Source organism: Leucopleurus acutus (assembly GCF_964270905.1).
Source record: "Leucopleurus acutus genome assembly, chromosome: 14".
In the NCBI taxonomy this organism is placed as follows: Eukaryota; Metazoa; Chordata; class Mammalia; order Artiodactyla; family Delphinidae; genus Leucopleurus; species Leucopleurus acutus.
The window spans coordinates 8,151,551-8,169,236 of NC_139156.1; the positions used below are offsets into that span (position 1 = coordinate 8,151,551).

Genomic DNA, 17,686 nt, shown 5'->3' on the forward strand with positions numbered 1-17,686 from the left:
CCAGCCTGAGGCGCGCCGTGGGTTCTCCCGGGGAAGTTGTCCCTGGGTCCCGGGACCCTGGCAGTGGCGGGCTGCACAGGCTTATGGGAGGGGGGTGTGGAGAGTGACCTGTGCTCGCACACAGGCTTCTTGGTGGTGGCAGCAGCAGCCTTAGCGTCTCCTGCCCGTCTCTGGGATCTGCGCTGATAGCCGCGGCTCGCGCCTGTCTCTGGAGCTCGTTTAGGCGGTGCTCTGAATCCCCTCTCCTCACGCACCCCGAAACAATGGTCTCTTGCCTCTTAGGCAGGTCCAGACTTTTCCCCGGGCTCCCTCCCGGCCAGCCGTGGTGCACTAGCCCCCTTCAGGCTGTGTTCACACCGCCCACCCCAGCCCTCTTCCTGGGATCTTACTTCGGTTAACATTTCTCACATAACAAAACAAGACTCGGTGACTTAAAACAGAAACCGTTTATTATTTCTCATATGTCTGTAGAGATTGGCTGGGGGTCAGTAGGGTATTGGCTGTTCCAGGTTGGGCTCAGCCAGGCGGCTCTGGTCCATGTGTCTCTCATCCTCCTGGCCAAGCTGCCGTGTTCTTCCCACAGCGAGGGTAAAGGTGCAGAGGGTAGGCGGACACACTCGACCCCTCTTAAGGCCTGGGCTTGGGACTGGCCTGCTATCACTGCTGCCTCATTCTGTTGGCCAAAGCAGTTTCCAAACCCAAGCCAAAGGCTGGAGAAATGTATTCCACTCCTTTGATCGGAGGAACTGCAATGTCATTTATGTGGTGAAGGTGGTAAATATAGGGAGAGATAAGAAACTGGAACCAAAATGCAATCTGCCATGAATAGTAATAAACTGCTACTTATCCAATACTTATTGTGGGCCAGGACTACGTATATATGATAATAGCTAACATTTATTTAGCACTGTGAGCCAGACACTTCTATGCACTTGACGTGAATTGTTTCATGTAATGCTCACAGCAGTGCTATGATATAGACCCTAAGGTTATTCCCAGTTTCCATCCAAGGAAACGGGAGGAGAGAGGTTAATAGACTTGCTCAAGGTCAAAGCCGGGTAACCCTGCGTGAGCACCCAGGCTCCAGCACTGTATGTGATCTGTTACTATCGTCAAGGACTTTTGAGAATACAGAGGCCCAGATCACTTAAGGGACTTGTCTGCAGTCACTAGGTGGACACAACTTTAGCATCCTGGCCCACGTGACTGCTGGCTGTATTCTTCCCACTGTGCTGTCGGCCAATGAGTGTTAATTGAGGAACGTAGCCTTATTCTGTTCACTGACTGTGATGTGGTCAAAGGCATAGAATCCAGGTATGACATTGAAGCTGATCATCTGTTGTTTGTCCAGAACCCTCCAGTCTTGTTAGCTTTCGTCTCAGTCCCAGTGACAAACTCTAAATGTGAAAGATGTTCCTTTTGTCACTTGTTGATTAATATTCCTTGAAAAAAACTTATTTCCATATGCATAGCCCAAAGAGAAGTGTCAGCAGTTAGACATACTGATGAGAAAAAGGCTTTGTGTTTTAGTAAAGGTTAATTAAGACCCATCAATTTTTTTCCTTTAAAACATTAAACTAAAATAATGTAATTAGCTATTTTTTTCCTCTCTACTCCCAGAGGGCAGATGTAAATGTTCCACCTAAATGAAGCTATTTATTTAAATTCATCCAGATTTCTTTGGAAGTTTTGTACATCTTTCTTCTGCCATATCAGCTTCGAGCTACAAAAATTTATAAGTTTTTCCTAGGGTGAAATTGGATGCCCTTTATCGATCTTACACTGAGGGGGCATTCAATTACTTAATCTGAAGTGGTATATCTGGGTCTCTCGATTACAGCTTTGTTATAAACGGCTTGCTAACGATGCTCGGGGTGCCTAGGTTAATAGGGGCCATCCTAGCCAGGGCTGGGTAATTGAACGCTTTCTATTTTGGGACCAGTTATGTGATCTCTTACGGTGGTACTAGGTTCCCACAATTACAGCCTGCATGCACAGGGCACAGTGCTGAGCCCAGGCTGGGGAGCAATCTCACTGAAATGTATACCTGAGAACTCTGGTTTAATACCTGAATGGGAGCGCCAAGGGTCCCCTCTCTTCTGAGTCCACTGGCACCAAAACGTGGACATTCCAGACAGGTGAAGTGCAGTGATATCCATTGCTTATTTCTTAAGAAAGAATAACCTGGGTGTTAGGTTTCGGAATGACTGTTCTTGGGATAATTGGTGGCATATGGAAAAGGCCAATCCAGGAAGAAAGCAGCAATCCATTTTCCTTTCAGTCCAGTCACATGAATCTGATTTTTCTTCACCGAGTTACGTTAGTTCATAGTTATATTTATTTTAAAGATCTTTTTGAAACCATACATAGTGTGCATCTATGTATTTGGGCAAATACAAATACGCTTTGTGTTTGGACAAATCCTAGCCCTGACCCAGCCTTCCAGGCCTTCCAGAGTCTTGCCTCTGCCTTTTCTCCCATCCGTTTCCCCCGCCCACACCTGCCCCATAGCCCAGCGGTCTGCTCTCCTGGTGGTCCCCCTGGGCTTTGATCTCCAGCTTCTCTTCTTCATGGGGTCTTTACTTCCCTGATCTCCACGTAGCTGGCTTCCTTCTCATCATTCAGAGGTCCCCTCCTGAGTTAGGTCTTCCCTGGCCATCCTCTCTACTCTATCTCCCCTTCCTCTAAGGCATCAGCTCTCCCAGGGGATGGAGGCCAGGGATGCCGCTACACATCCTGCAGTGTACAGAACAGCCCCTGACAACAAAGAATTATCCGGCCCTGGTGTGGCATTGAGAGCTCCTGTTCAAGGGTTTCCTTGTTTTCTCCCTTTATATTTTCTTCCTACCCTTTATTAGCATCTGAGATGGTGTTATTCATTTGTGACTTTTTATTGTCTATTGCCCTGCAGCCCCTAACTCCTGGTGGAGAAAAGCCCTCCCTGTCATGGTCACTGGCACCATTGCTGTCGAGGCTGACAAGGGTGGCCTGGAAGCCTCCAAGCTCCAGGTCCTGCACTTACAAAGGCTCACAGCAATGTATTCACCTGGTTATATGGGCTGTTGTTTTTATATTTACTTATTTATTTAATAAATTTATTCATTTATTTTTTATTCTTGGCTGTGTCGGGTCCTTGCTGCGGAGCGCGGGCTTCTCATTGCAGTGGCTTCTCTTGTTGCGGAGCACGGTCTCTAGGCGTGCGGGCTTCCGTAGTTGTGGCTGACGGGCTCTAAGAGCACAGGCTCAGTAGTTGTGGTGCACGGGCTTAGTTGCTCTGCGGCATGTGGGATCTTCCCAGACCAGGGCTCGAACCCGCATCTCCTGCATTGGCAGACGGATTCTCAACCACAGCGCCACCAGGGAAGCCTTGGCTGTTGTTTTCAATCAAGTATTTGACATACTATACGGTGGCCATATGTTTTGCTGGAATTTGTAAGTGTAAGATAGTTTTACATTTTTTTCCTCCAAGACAGCAACCCCGGGGTTTTTTCCCACACCAGCAAAATCTCCAACTCTTAAGACACCAGCTGGGTGTCCTACAATTCAGTTGAATTCTTACAGTAACTCCCTGGAATTAGCACAGACTTCACGGGTCAAGGGCTCAGTCCTCTGAGACTGCCCCCGCTTCAGGCCACAGTCACAAGTCTTGGGTCCCCAGGCTACCTACACTTCTGTCCTAATTGGCTGCAAATTCAGAGGTTCCCACAGCCCCCTCCTCAGGTTCCATAATTTGCCAAAATGATGCACAGAACTCAGGAGAGTGCCTTACTGACTCTTACACAGGAGATAATACAAGAGCCGCCAGGTGGAGGAGGCGCACGGGGCAGTCTGCGGGGAGGGTCGTGGGCCTTCCACTGCCATGAGCTCTGCCATGAGCTCACCAACTAGAAAGCTCTCGGAATCCTGTCGTTTAGGGGGTTTTATGGAGGTTCCATTGTGTAGGCACGAGTGATTAAATCTTTGGCTATTGGTGATTAACTCAATCTGCAGCCCTTCTCCCTTTCCTGGAGGCTGGAGAGGCAGGGCTGAAAGTTCCAAGCTTCTAATCAAGGTTTGGTCTTTCTGGCTACCAGCCCCATCCTGAAGCTCTCTGGGGGCCCCAGCAATAGTCACCTCACAAGCATAAACTGAGGTGTGGTTGAAAGGGGCTTGTTACGAATAACAAAAGGTGTTGTCCCTGTCACGCCTGTCACTCAGGAAGTTCCAAGCGTTTTAGAAGCTCTGCGCCAGGAACAGGGGACAAAGACCGAATACGTATTTTTTATGACATCACAGCCCCCATCGCAGGCTGGTTTCAGGCCTCCACACCTGGACTTGCATCTCGAGCAGTGCCCAGTGCACAATCTACCTTCAGAAGGGATCTGGTGAATCACAGAAGGGAGGAATGAATGAATTAGAGGAGAGTGTTTCTTTGAGGCCCTTAAGGCATCTGGAATTGTCTCCCCAGTTCTCTGCTCCCCGTTTTACATTTAAAAAGTGAGACGTGGCATGAAGAACCTAGGGGTAAGAAAGGAATAAAGACACAGACCTACTAGAGAATGGACTTGAGGATATGGGGAGGGGGAAGGGTGAGCTGTGACAAAGCGAGAGAGAGGCATGGACATATACACTACCAAACGTAAGGTAGATAGCTAGTGGGAAGCAACCGCACAGCACAGGGGGATCAGCTCAGTGCTTTGTGACCACCTAGAGGGGTGGGATAGGGACGGTGGGAGGGAGGGAGACGCAAGAGGGAAGAGATATGGGAACATATGTGTATGTATAACTGATTCACTTTGTTATAAAGCAGAAACACACCATTGTAAAGCAATTATACTCCAATAAAGATGTTAAAAAAAAAAAAAAAGTGAGACGTGGAGTGGGAGGTCTGGCTGGAGGGTGCAGCCTGCCCAGGGGACAAATCCTCTGGCTCACCACGTCCCAGGCCTCTCGGTTGAGACTGTCCGCCCGTCTCTGCCTACTCAGGTCTATTTGTTTATTTTGCTTGTCAAAGGAAACCTTTGTTCTTGTTGAGGAATGTTTTGCCCATCCTGTTGGGTCCAGATTTTGTACATTCTTGTCTCGGAACTTCAAAGACCATGTTTGGAAAAAAATTGAATTAGGCCTCCTGTAGCCAGAGAGACAGAAGGGTGCGCCCGGCTCCCCGCTGCGATGCTGGTTGGAGCCTTATTTTAACCCCACGTGGCCTTGTTTTTGGCGTGTGAAAAATGTTTTCTTGGCCTAGTGAGTGGGTTCCCAAGTAGGGGAGCTTGCCCTGTTGTTTCTCCTGTTGGGGAGAATTGTTTGTACCCAGTGATGGGTCAGGGGTGGTTGAACAAGTTGGGGGCAGAGGTTTGAGCCTTGAGGTTCCCGGCACGTCCTCCCACTGCTCTCTGGGATGAGCGGGTGGCGGCCCGAGGCACTGGCCTGGTTCCAGCCGAACCCTCCCACAGCCCCTGCTCCTCTGCACTTCTCAGAACTGCTCTGACCCGTATCTCAGCCTTTGCTCGCTAGCATTCCTCAAACTGCTTCCTTGAGACAGTAGTGAGAGTTCTTTGGCCGATTGTGTTTTGGAAACGTTGTGTATTATATTCTTCTCCTGTGAAAAGTCCTACTCTAAAGAAGTCTGTGTAGTTTGGTCCATCTCACCTTTTCTCCAGATAATTTAAGCACTGAAGACCTATCGACAACACGCAGGACATTTTGTGGAAGATGTTTTAGGAAACTGCTTGGCTATTTCTTGGTCATTGTGTTTTGACAAAACATGGGCCTTTCGGTCCAAGGGGAGGGAATATTTCTGCTGGTGAGTTCTGATTGTTCCGCCTTTCAGCCAATGGGAGAGGGGGCTTAACGCAGGGTTAGTTAATATCACCTTCTCTAGGATTGTAGGAGGGGTGTGTGTATGCGGAATTGGAGGTGAGTCTGCCACCCCTGGGTGATTCTGAGGTGCTAAGGAAAAATAATGGGATGGGATTACCCATCCTTGATTCACTTCAGATGTTCTTGGCATTCATTGACAATTAAAAAATAAGAGTAATAGTCATTGATGATGCTATTATTATCTACCTTTTATGGGATGCTCAATATGTGTAGGCTTTATGCAAAGTCTTCACATGCATTAGCTGATATACTACTTGTTACACACTCGAAAGGGAGGTACTTTTTATCCTAATTTGACTGGTGAGGAAACCAGAGCTAAGAGAGGTTATATGGTTGGCTCAAGGTCACATAGCTAGCTGGTTAGCATTGTTATACCACTGCTGCAAACTAAGTAGGTCTCCTTTTTTGCTCTTTTTACAACATCCACAAAGAAGTGTCATTTGGGCAACAATACATTTTATAACCGCAGGATTCTGTTAGTGGATTTTGAAGAGTCATGTTTTCCCCAGAATGATGAAAGTGAAAACTTGTTTTAGGGTCTAAAGTGTTGTGTTGCTCAGGGGAATACTGCACGTTGGATTTAATTGCTTAATTACTTAAAGTCAAAAAATTTTTTTAATATGATACATTCTACTGAAGGAGAGAATCATTTCAGTGTTTCTAAATTTTCATTAACTTTTGCGTCCTAAGCTAGTAATAAATGTTAGCTCTAGGTTAAGAGACTATTGGTGCTACTGGGAGAGTAAAAACCATTTTCTCTGCCTGCTCCCACCCTAAACATCCTCCTTCTTGGATTTTTTGTTGACTTAACAGCACTGATATTTCAATTCATCCCTCAAATTCATAGTCTGACTGTGCATGAATCTGAGAATGACTGCAAGTCCTGGGACAGGGGGATCCAGTCACTTAGATGTGTCAAGGTAAAGGCATAACAGAATATGTGGGTTGTGTAAAGTAGGAGGTGTTTAATATGGTGCTGGTGGTGCTGGTGTTGGGGCCATATTTGGAGGCAGAGACTGAACTCCAAAGCCAAGCACCAAAGACCCGAAACCTCTCCCTTTATCCTATATGATTTTCTGTAACTTGCTTGTGACCCCAGTCGGCTTGGCTAAAATTGAGAAGTGGAAAAGAAGCGTGAACGTCTCTCCTTGGAAGATGGTCCCAGGGTTATTGCTATCATCACATAATGTAATACAACCTCTTTTCTCTGTTGTTTAGGCAATCTGACATCTTAAAGATTTTGAAGAGGAAACATTTCAAAGGAACACAGGCTGTAAAAGAAGAAATCTTCATGGACTCTGTGTGGGTGGTGCGCCAATCCATCCTTCATTGAGGCCATGAGATCTTCTAATCCCTTGGGTGTTCCCATGTTCTCCAGTGAGAACTCCTCCACTTCATTTGGTGCCATGGGAAAAACCTGAAGGACAGGAAGAATTGCTCCCGACCTTGTGGCTTTTTCCAGGATTGCAGTGGCTCTTACAGACCATGACAATTGGAGATCATTCGTGTTGTCTTTCGGAGTCGAACCAAAGAACACGCTTCCTCATTCTCTGGTGTTTTAGCGCCTGATCGTTTTTATATTTGTTTCTGTTGCTTGTGCCTTTCAACCGTCGTATGTGATCACGAGACGTCCTTGAAGTTTTCCAGCACGACTTGCAGGCATCCGGACTCCCTGGGGGCTCGCCCATGGCTCGGCGGGCCAGCAGCCCAAGGGCATTACGATGAGGCACTGCATTAACTGCTGCATCCAGCTGTTGCCCGACGAAGCACACACACAGCAGGTCAGCTGCCGAGGAGGCCCCCATCACAGTCGCCAGGAGTGCCCCATGTGCAAAGGAGAAAACAAAATTGTGTTTCGAGTGGACGGTAAGCAGATGAACTTGCTTGCCGTTCTCGAAGTGAGGGCTGAAGGGAATGAGAGCTGGAGTGGGTTTTTGCGCTTCAAGAAGGGGAAGCGATGCAGCCTCGTTTTTGGATTGATAATAATGACGTTGGTGATGGCTTCTTACATCCTTTCTGGGGTCCACCAAGAGCTTCTGATCTCATCACCTTTCCATTACGGAGCCCTCCCCAGCAATCCCAGCCTGATGGACGGTGAAAATCCGAGTGACACAAAAGAGCATCATCACCAACCCTCTGTAAATAATATTTCGTACGTGAAGGACGACCCAAGCATTAAACTAATTATCAACAGCATCACAGCCAGGATTGAGTTCACAACCAGACAGCTCCCAGACGTGGAAGATCTCAAGAAGCAGGAATTGCACGTGAGTAGCCTGGTGCTCATTTCTGTGGACTGATTTTTTAAAAATTGCTGCTTCCTTTCCTGTCACCACCTTTGGGAAGAAAATGACCAAAAATTTCTCAAGTGTAGCAATGGTAATTTGACAGCCTTATGGATGAGAGCTCACTGGGAGGTCCGTGTCCACGCAGTTAGCCCAGAGAAGGGAATTCTGTACTGAATGGCGCAGCAAGCAATGTTGAAGGACGCCCCTCCTAATAATTCCTTTCCGGGACTTTTTGCTTGAAATGTGGCCCTGGCAGTTAAAGTTGCTTTTGTAGATTACCGTCATCTTGTTTCTAGTCTGTCCTAATCACAGTGTTTGCCTCTAACGGCCATTTAAATATCCAGCTACATAGTCAAATGTTCCAACTCTTTAATTTAGATTGCTGTGTGTGTGTGTGCGTGTGTGTGTGCAAGATAAATCATGGTAGAATGGAGTTTGATTGAACTTTTATTTTCATTCTCTCCAAATTTTATTTTTATCTGGGGTTAAGGAAAAGCATGGTCATTGGCTGTTTACCAAGTTTTGCTTTGTTTTAGTATTTAGTCGTCATCCAATAATACTTCCAGTGTGAACGCTGGAATAAGTCTCAGGACAGGATCATACTGTGGACAGAATGTGCTTGTGCTAATGTTTTCCCCTCGGTGCGTGTCTCCCCCTTTTTGTCTTTTTGACCGCAGATGTTTTCTGTCATCCCGCACAAATTCCTCCCCAACAGTAAGAGCCCCTGTTGGTACGAGGAGTTCACGGGGAGGAACACCACCGACCCCTATCTGACCAACTCCTACGTGCTCTACTCCAAGCGCTTCCGCTCCACCTTCGACGCCCTGCGCAAGGCCTTCTGGGGCCACCTGTCCCACGCGCACGGCAAGCACTTCCGCCTCCGCTGCCTGCCGCACTTCTACATCATCGGGCAGCCCAAGTGCGGCACCACCGACCTCTACGACCGCCTGCGGCTGCACCCGGAAGTGAAGTTCTCCGCCATCAAGGAGCCGCACTGGTGGACCCGGAAGCGCTTCGGTGCGTGCCAGCGCGGTCCCCGGTCCCCGTGGTGACGGTGCACGTGGGGGTCTCTCACCAAGCCCGGTGCATCTGCCTCCTTCATCCAGTCGCTCCTTACACGCACGTCGGGGCCGGGATCAGGGGTCACCGTCAGGTTCCGGGTCATGGTCAGGGTTGGCGTGGGAGCCCTGAGACTGACCCGAGCAGGGCTGTGCGAGGCCCCAGGAGGGATGCAGGGCGGGGAGATGAGAAAACATGCCAAGATGCAGAGATCTGACAATTCTCTGGTTTAGGGATCCCCACGCAGACATCCAGCAGGACCGAGCACCCAGCTCCCGACCACCCGGTGAGCATGTATGCAGCCCCGGCGGTGGGGAGGGCGAGGGCGAGGGGTCAGGATCAGCAGCTCTTCTTGTTCGGAAGGGCACACGCAGCACCCGGGAGTGGTGAGTGCTGGCCGGGTGGACGTCTGTCGGGGGCTGTGCATCCAGCTCCCAGCTCCGTGCTGTTCCTGCTGGAGCCCGGCACCCACACACCCACCCCCGGAGGTGGCAGGAGAGAGAAAGACGGCTGCATGAGCGGGGCTTCCGCTTCCTGCCGGTTCATCCCAGGGCCCTGAGCCTGTCATTAAGCTGCTTCGGGCTTCTTTTCTCTGACCTGACCCTTCGGCTTCGCAGGGTCAGAATTAAAGCCCCAGGGAGACAATTCTGGGAGACCCTGCTCACAGCACCCCACCCCTTTCCCGCGGGGTTGGCATGCAGGCTGCCTTCTGCTCGAGCCACCCATCCGCCCTTGGGTCACTGTTTCCTCTCCTTAACCTTTTCCCTTATGCCAGGAGACGTTTGGTCACTGGAGGTAAGGGATGACAAATGCCAAAGTTCGGGAAGCCGTCGAGGGTGGTTTCCGTGCAAAGGACCTACGTTGCTTGGAAGGGAATTTTGAACGTTTTCCGTAGTACAGCCTAAGTTGAGACCAACTCTTAATGTGTTTCCCGACAAACGTTTGACTTAATCCCTTTGCTGTTCCTCCCGGAGCGAACAGAAGTGTACATGTGTCTTTTGTGCTTGGCGGCGGCAGCTGTGGGAGCCAGGGTTTCTCTACTCGTCTGAAGAGCGGCCTCCCCTACGCAGCTCACCATTTGCCCCCTTGAAAACCAGGTTCCCACTGGCAGAAGAGAGAGAGGCACAGGGGCATGTGGGCCTCTGGAGTCTGGGCTCCAGTGTCACTTTGAACCTCTTGCTGTTTTGCCCCTGGACGCTCTCTCTCCACTTTCCATTAACCTTGGTGGCTGTGGTTTAGGGCAGTGTGTTGTCAGTACATTTTCAAGTGAAATGTACCCACTTCTGAGGCAAGGGCAAAATTTAGGCTGCATGTGGCTGATGCCAGAATAACCCAGGTGTCCGTCCGGGGACCATCGATTCCCCTTATTGTTTGTTCAGATGGACAGACTGCTTGATGGAATGGAACCTCAGGAAGATGCTGGTCGGCCCTGGTGTAGAAGACTCCTCTGAGCTTCAAAGGATGCCGCCCCTCCGATGGGCTGCCTTTTCTTTTGATCCAGTGTGTGTATCCTGACACTGCTGCTGCCCCGCCCCTGGGGGGCCTCACCTGGTGCACATGTTAACCAGCCCCAAACTCTCTGTCCCTCCGAGTAGACGCGATTCTAGTTCTTGAACAGGCATGCCAGCCTTTCAGCGGCTACCGTGCAGCTTAATGGTGGTGCATTACACCCCTCGAAGTGCACGTGAGTTAAAAGGTCATGGCCCATTCACAGACGCCCCTCCCTCTCTTGCAGCTCCTCGGGCTGAGCCTTGGCTGCTGCAGCTGGGCCCGTGGACCTTTCCATCCCCTGTGGTCACTCCCCAGAAGCCATCAGCCCAGCCGTGGCAGCTTTGTCCTAACTCCTGCTTCCTGGTTCTTGTAGGAATCGTCCGCCTGAGAGATGGTCTGCGGGACCGCTATCCCGTGGAAGATTATCTGGACCTCTTTGACCTGGCTGCGCACCAGATTCATCAAGGACTGCAGGCCAGCTCTGCAAAGGAACAGAGCAAGATGAATAGAATCATTATCGGTATGGCGTCCGTGTAACTCCCGCGAGGGCCCCCCTGCTTCTGCCCCGGGCCAGGCCGGGCTTCACTGCACCTGCGAGCATTTGCATGATGGCTGCTGGCAGCTGCCGTGCATGCACTTCCCCGCTAGCCATCACTCTCACCCCCGTGTAAAAGGTTCATAGTGCTCGTGCAACTTCAATAAAGCAGAAATGTTTCGTAGACTCTAGTTCTGTGGAGACTCAGGCACACCGGAACTGGCTTTTTGGAAAAGTTGCCATTGCTTTGCGTTTACTTGAATTAAGCTTGCATGCTTGATTTCTTTTCATGATACACCCACCTGAGTACGTTTGGTTGGGGGATCATGAACGTAAAATGAACCAGTTAGTCATCAGTTTAATTCTTGTGGCTTTTGTACTCCCTGGCCGCTGGGACCCTGCAAAGACGGAGGTGGCCTCTCCTGAAACAGACGCCGCCCTATTGCATCGTGGGTGACTAATTGCTGTTGAAAAAGCTTAGGCCTTGTCAAGCTGATGCCTTTAGACGTTCAAAATGAGGTGGTTTGATTAATAGTCATTTAAAAAAAATTCACAAGAGTGTTTTATAAAAAACATATCTATTCACTCTCTCTATTGGATTCAGCTTAGGAGAAGACATTTATCCACTTACACCTCTGAAAGGGAGAAATTGAATCACATATTTTGCTTCAATTGATTACCTGAGGCAGTGATCTATTTTGTTATTCTCCTAAATCTGTTACGTTTTGATTCTCTAAATTCGGTGACTCTATTAGTGACTAAAAGGAATTGGAATCAACCATTTGAAAGATGGATGTTTACTTGACGCCCATATCCAGGGGGACAGGCTTACATGCCTAAGCCCCAATTTATTTATTTATTTTTAACTCAAAGAAATCAGGTCGTAGGAGCCAGATGAGATCACACCCTCTCACCCAGTGTGAACTGGCTACTAGCTATTTTCTTGCAGCCTTGAGTTCTAACACCTCAAATTACAAATCTTAATTAATATTTGACTGTGACTCCCATACCATATGCCTCTGGGAAAATCTCATGTTCTTAGGAAAGAGCTAAAAATATGCATCCTAGGGTCCAGAAATAGAGCCTAAGATAATGAATGAAAAAGGAAGGCTTCAGTTTGGTTTCCTAATTTTATTTACTTCTGGATTTAGAAATGAAAACTAAGGAATATATCTACAGCTCTGATGTTCACTTGAAGCAGAGTTTATTGAATTTTACGGTAGATGGAAAGCTGGCATCCAGCTCTGATCGTGCCACCAGCCTGCTCTGTGCCATGTGACACGTCGGTCTTTGTGTTCGTGAACTCAGTCTGCTCATCTGTAAAATGGGCTTGTTGGGCCAGATCAGTTCTGGGCTCTTCTCAGCCCTGAAATGTGATTTAACTCTGCTTCAGCTTCTTTCGTTAGATCCTTGGTAGAAGCATACTGGTCTTTTTTCATCTTGGCTGATGGGTCCGAGAGGGCCTTTTCTCAGTGGTCTGGGCTAATGGCTGGAGTCATGAAGGACTCAAGTGGCTGGGTTCTTTGGGCTGGGGAAAGGCCAGAGAACCTTTCCCCAGTGCAGAGAAAGGCCCCTGCCTCTGCTCTCATGGCCACCCGGCTCTGCCCTGTCCAAGTGCTCACGTGGGGCTCTGATTGTTTATTGAATTATTGATCTTCCCCTAGATTATGAGGTTCGAGAGGGAAGGGTCTGTCTTGTTTCCTGCATCTATCCCCAGTGCCAAGCATAGTGCCGGGCACATATTAGACACCAAATCAGAGCTTTCTGCCTGGATGGATGAAGGATGAAGGAAGGAAGGATGGATAGATGGATGGGTGGATGGACAAGCACAGAACCAGTTCATTTATGGGACTGACAAAATTTGTGCCAACTAAGTTTTAGATACTTCCCTTGTCCTAACATTCCCTTATTCATTGTGAGTAGAATTTTCAAAGGACTTCTGATTGACTTGTTTTTTCTGTATTCTATGGTATTATCTCTTAAAAAAAAATAGAAATAAAGATCAGAATAGTAATGCTCACCTGGACATGATTGCACATCCAACAGAATAAATTGGGCCCTGCTAACACTCTGCATGACGTGATGTGCTCATCACTGATCAAAGAGACTTAGTCTTTTGGCTCAGATTTTCACTGAATAAGTGACTTGGAGATGTATCGTATAATCCCATGTAAAGTGTTGGGAAATCGAGTGTATAATTAATTGATTGATTGGTTTTTCTTTCTAAGTCTCTGAAGATGGTCCTGAAAAAAAAAGTCAGGGAATTGGTTCAGTTATCCGAGATAGAAATGTTGAAATGTCTGTGTCTTGTCCTTTCCCCTGTCCTAGAATGTGTGTTTAACGTTATCATGCTTCATTCACACAGACTGTGATCAAACAGGGGCTAGAACCAGCTTCCTGTTCACGCAGTCAGCACTGAGTGAATGCCACCTGTGTGCAGGGTGACGGGGTGGATGGGCACGCAGGACCGAGGTCGCATGAGCCTTCCCGCAAAGCCTTCCTCTCGTTTGGTCTTAGGGTGTGCACTGGGACTGACCCTTGTGATTTCAAGGGAAGATTGATGCAGATTGCGTGCAGTTTCCTAATGAGAAATGAGGATAAAAACAATGCCGGAAGCAATAACTGTCATTGAGAGGGAGAAAAGTAAATGATCAGTGAAAAAGGCCGCCACAGCAATTTCAAGGAGCAAAATGATTAACCCAGAAGTTTGGATCCCCGAACTTCTCCTTCATCCCTGACACTTTCTGAAGGGAACTATCTAGTACAGTCTCAGCGGGCCCTTAAAATGCCACAGAGCTATGCACCGTTAGCAAGTTAAACATCGTGAAATTGGGAGGCCAGATGCTAGTAGAGGTTTTTTGGCACATCCTGGAGAGAGGAGCTGGGAGGAAGAGGGGTGCTCAGTGTTGCGTGGATCACCTCGATCTCCAGATGGAGGTCACAGAGGGGAGGGGGTGACACGGCAGCAGAGGGTGGTCATCAGCCTCCTTTTCCCGGAGTCCCGTCTGCCAGCGTGGCAGACCAGCTCACCCGCTAACACCTATTTAAGAAGGTATCACAGCCAGGTTTGGCCCCTAATTCAGGCTGCTCTGTGGGAGCCTGTAACTCAGCACTGCTCACTCGTTTTCCGTTTCCAGGGGAGGCCAGCGCCTCCACCATGTGGGATAACAACGCCTGGACGTTCTTCTACGACAACAGCACGGATGGCGAGCCCCCCTTTCTGACCCAGGACTTCATCCACGCCTTTCAGCCAGACGCGAAACTGATCGTCATGCTGAGGGACCCTGTGGAGAGGTGAGCAGTGTAGATTTTTCATTCTGGGAAAAGAAAAGGCAGTTCTGAAGAACAGTCTTCTTTCTCATCAGAAACAAGATTTTGCTGCTGCTTCTTTTTTTTTTTTTTTAATAAACAAGCTTAACTTGCAATGTTACTGCTGTTTCTTATGTAAACATTATTCTTGGGGCAATCTTCACTGCATCTAAATAAACCAAGGATTTTTTCCTTAGCCCTTTTGACCCTGGTCTGTGGGCCTGCGGCCTCGGCTGGTCTGACCTCAGGACATGCCCCTTGGGTGATGTCCGGCCATGAAAAATGCCCTTAGAATTGGGGATATCGAAGCTCTCCGCAGGGTTTAACTCCTAGAATTCCTTGTCTCCCGACTTGAGTGATGCCTTTATCCTGTTGGCTCTGAACGTGCAAGCTCCACCTTTCCTTGAGCCACCAAAAGGCAGAAAACGACAGACAGAGCTGCTTTGTTGTAGAGGGCAGGAGGTGCCCGGTGCAGATGGGGCCAGGCTAGCACGGTATTGAACCGAGGGTTGTCTGAGGGTGGCCAGGCTGGCACTGGGTGATGCTGAGGTCACTGACGACGCCTGTGCGGATGGCAGAGTCTTAGGGCTGCCAGGACTTTAAAATCATTTAGTCCACCCCTGCCCCCCGCCCCCGCCCTGGCCAGTACCCCTACACCAGAGATAAGAGGCTCCAGTATGGTCCAGGAGTTCCCCACCCAGAATGGCCAGTCCTGCTCAGACAGCTCTGAGAGAGCATCCTTCCTGTTTTGAGCCCAAGTCTGTCTTTTGGGAGCATCGACACTTCGGACCCATTTCTTCCCTACACAGCCCATGTCTGATCCTTCTAAACGGAAGAGCCTGCCAGACATTGAAGACGGCGGCCACAGCCCTGTGTCTTATTTTCCTTTGAGCCAAATGCCTCTTGTTATGGGTTTCATTAATTAATGACACCCTTGCCCACAAAGATGTATGTGAATGTGACCTTGTTTGGAAATAGGGTCTTTGCTGACGGACTCAGGTTAAGATGAGGTCACACTGGATGAGGGTGGGCCCTAATCCAAGAGCTGGTGTCCTTATGAGAAGAGAACATTTGGACACCGAGACCTGCAGACACAAGGAGGACACATGTGAGGATGCAGGCAGAGGTTGGAGTGATTCTGCCAGAAGCCGAGCCCGCCCCGGGGAGGCCGGCAGCCCCAGCAGTGGGACACAGGCCCAGGACAGATTCTCCTCAGAAGCCCCAGAGCGAACCAGCCCTGCTGACACCTGGATTTCAGACTTCTGGCTTTCAGAACTGTGAGAGAATAAATTCCTGCTGTAATAAGCCACAAGTTTGTGGTAGTGTTACAGCAGCCCTAGGACACTAACACCCCCCAGTTCCTTCCTTGGATGGCATACATTCCTGGCCCCGTAGCCTTGCCAATGATGACAATTTTAAAAACACCTATAATCTCCCACCCAGATAGTCATCATTTTTATTTTGCTTAGTTTCTTCCAAAGTACGTATCTTTGTAGATAAGTGTAGTGTGTGTGTGTGTGTGCGTGCATGTGGTGTGCAGCTGTGTGAATGTGCGGTCTTACATCTTGCTTCTTTCATTTGGAATTGTTGATTTACCTCCTTGTCCCCATCGTGGCGTCTCCGAATGGCCCCCGGGCACCACAGTCATCTGATCAGAGAGCTGGATGGCCCTTGCTCCGTCTCCACCCCTGCAGCCCTCCTGTGTCACACCATGGGGCCTGTCTCGATGCTGCACCTCCTTCAGCCTCGGGAATCCATCTGCTCTGCTAAGGAGGCAGCCCTGACCTCGGAGCAGCTTGCCACGTCCTGCCTGCTAGTTCCCATACCTCGGGAGGCAGGAATCTGACCCTTCTGCTCAGAGCGTGGGCTGGTCCCCCACGGCTTGAGAACACTTGACACAAGCCAGCCATATTCTTGTGTGGACAAGATTACGTAACCGTCAGCCTTGAAAGGCCTGGTGATTAAGTGACCCCACGCTGCCCACTGAGGTGTTTTCACAGCTGCTCTGCCATGCCCCCGCCCCCCGCCCCCGGGCCGCCCCTGCTGCAGTTCACGAGGCCGGAACATTCTCTCTCGGGGGTGCTCGCTGCTCGTCCAGTGTCTTCCTGTCACATCTCCCTGTTCCTCCTTCTGTGGGAGGCCACACTGCCTTGACTCCAGAGGGCCAAGAGGGTGAAACTTCAGCCTCTGTCACTCCCTGGGCACAGAGGTGGGAGCCTTGGGGATGGGTCGCTCACAGGCGTGGCCATGGTCGTTACCGTCTGCGGTTCAGCCTGGGTGGGGAGGGAGGGCGAAGTGTGGCACCGAAGAGGGAAGGAGCTCCTAGTCGGGGGTCCAGAAAGGCCATTCTGGAGGAGCTGAGGCCAGGCGGGGTTTTGAGGGCTGAGTAAGAGTTTGCCAAGTGAACAGAGTAGCAAGGTGGTCAAGGGGAAGGAGCGTTCTGAGTAGGAAGAACGGAGAGCACGAAGGGAAGGACCGCGTGTTCTCTTGGAGAGTGGGGCCAGCTTCCCTGAGTGTGTCCCTTTCTCCCCACAGTCCTGAGTCCACCTCTGAGGACACACGCACCATAAAGGCGAGCTTTTAATAGGTAGGGTCGTCATGCTGCCTGGGTTCAGGCACTGAGTGGGGAGCTGGACCTGCCTGACTCTCCTCTCAGACTCCAGCCCAAAATCCCCCTTTTAGAAGGCTCTTGGGCCCAAGATGGCGTCCTCTTGTTTCCTTTTTTTTAAGGAACAGATACTCTATTTATACCAGAAACTGAAGGTTCTTAACTTCCTGGTGCTCACTTAACGGAAAGAGCTCATCAGTTAAAATGTTCATCGATTCCCAGTCACATGCTGGGCACCATGTTTGGTGCTGAGCAGACATGTGTAGGTGCCTGTCCTCCAGGAGCTGTACTTTGTCAGGAAAGCGACACATTGACTCTCATGATGCATGTGATGGTACCAAGGAGAAGGGCAGGTTGCCATGGTGACAGCCTCATCAGGAAGCTGACCCAGTCGTGGGGTTGCCTACTGTATTTGTCATCTACCGCTGCGTAACAAATCACCCAGAAACTTGGCTGCTTAAAACAACACACTTACTATCTCACACTATCTTCTGTGGGTCGGCACCTGACACAGCTTTCCTGGATCCTCTACTTCAG

The 17,686-nt window shown here is 49.5% G+C and overlaps 1 protein-coding gene across 1 annotated transcript in view; it reads left to right on the forward strand.

Moving 5' to 3' along the window:
* Positions 1–7,089: 7,089 nt before the first annotated feature.
* Positions 7,090–17,686, forward strand: part of CHST15 (carbohydrate sulfotransferase 15) — a gene marked incomplete at its 3' end in the record, with an annotated part of 30,655 nt that continues 20,058 nt past the window's right edge. The window contains exons 1-4 of the mRNA XM_082853988.1: positions 7,090–8,126; positions 8,825–9,164; positions 11,071–11,217; positions 14,370–14,526. Of these exons, the coding sequence (XP_082710114.1) occupies positions 7,581–8,126; positions 8,825–9,164; positions 11,071–11,217; positions 14,370–14,526 (1,190 nt within the window). The 5' untranslated portion in view covers positions 7,090–7,580. The remainder of the gene's footprint in view (positions 8,127–8,824; positions 9,165–11,070; positions 11,218–14,369; positions 14,527–17,686) is intronic.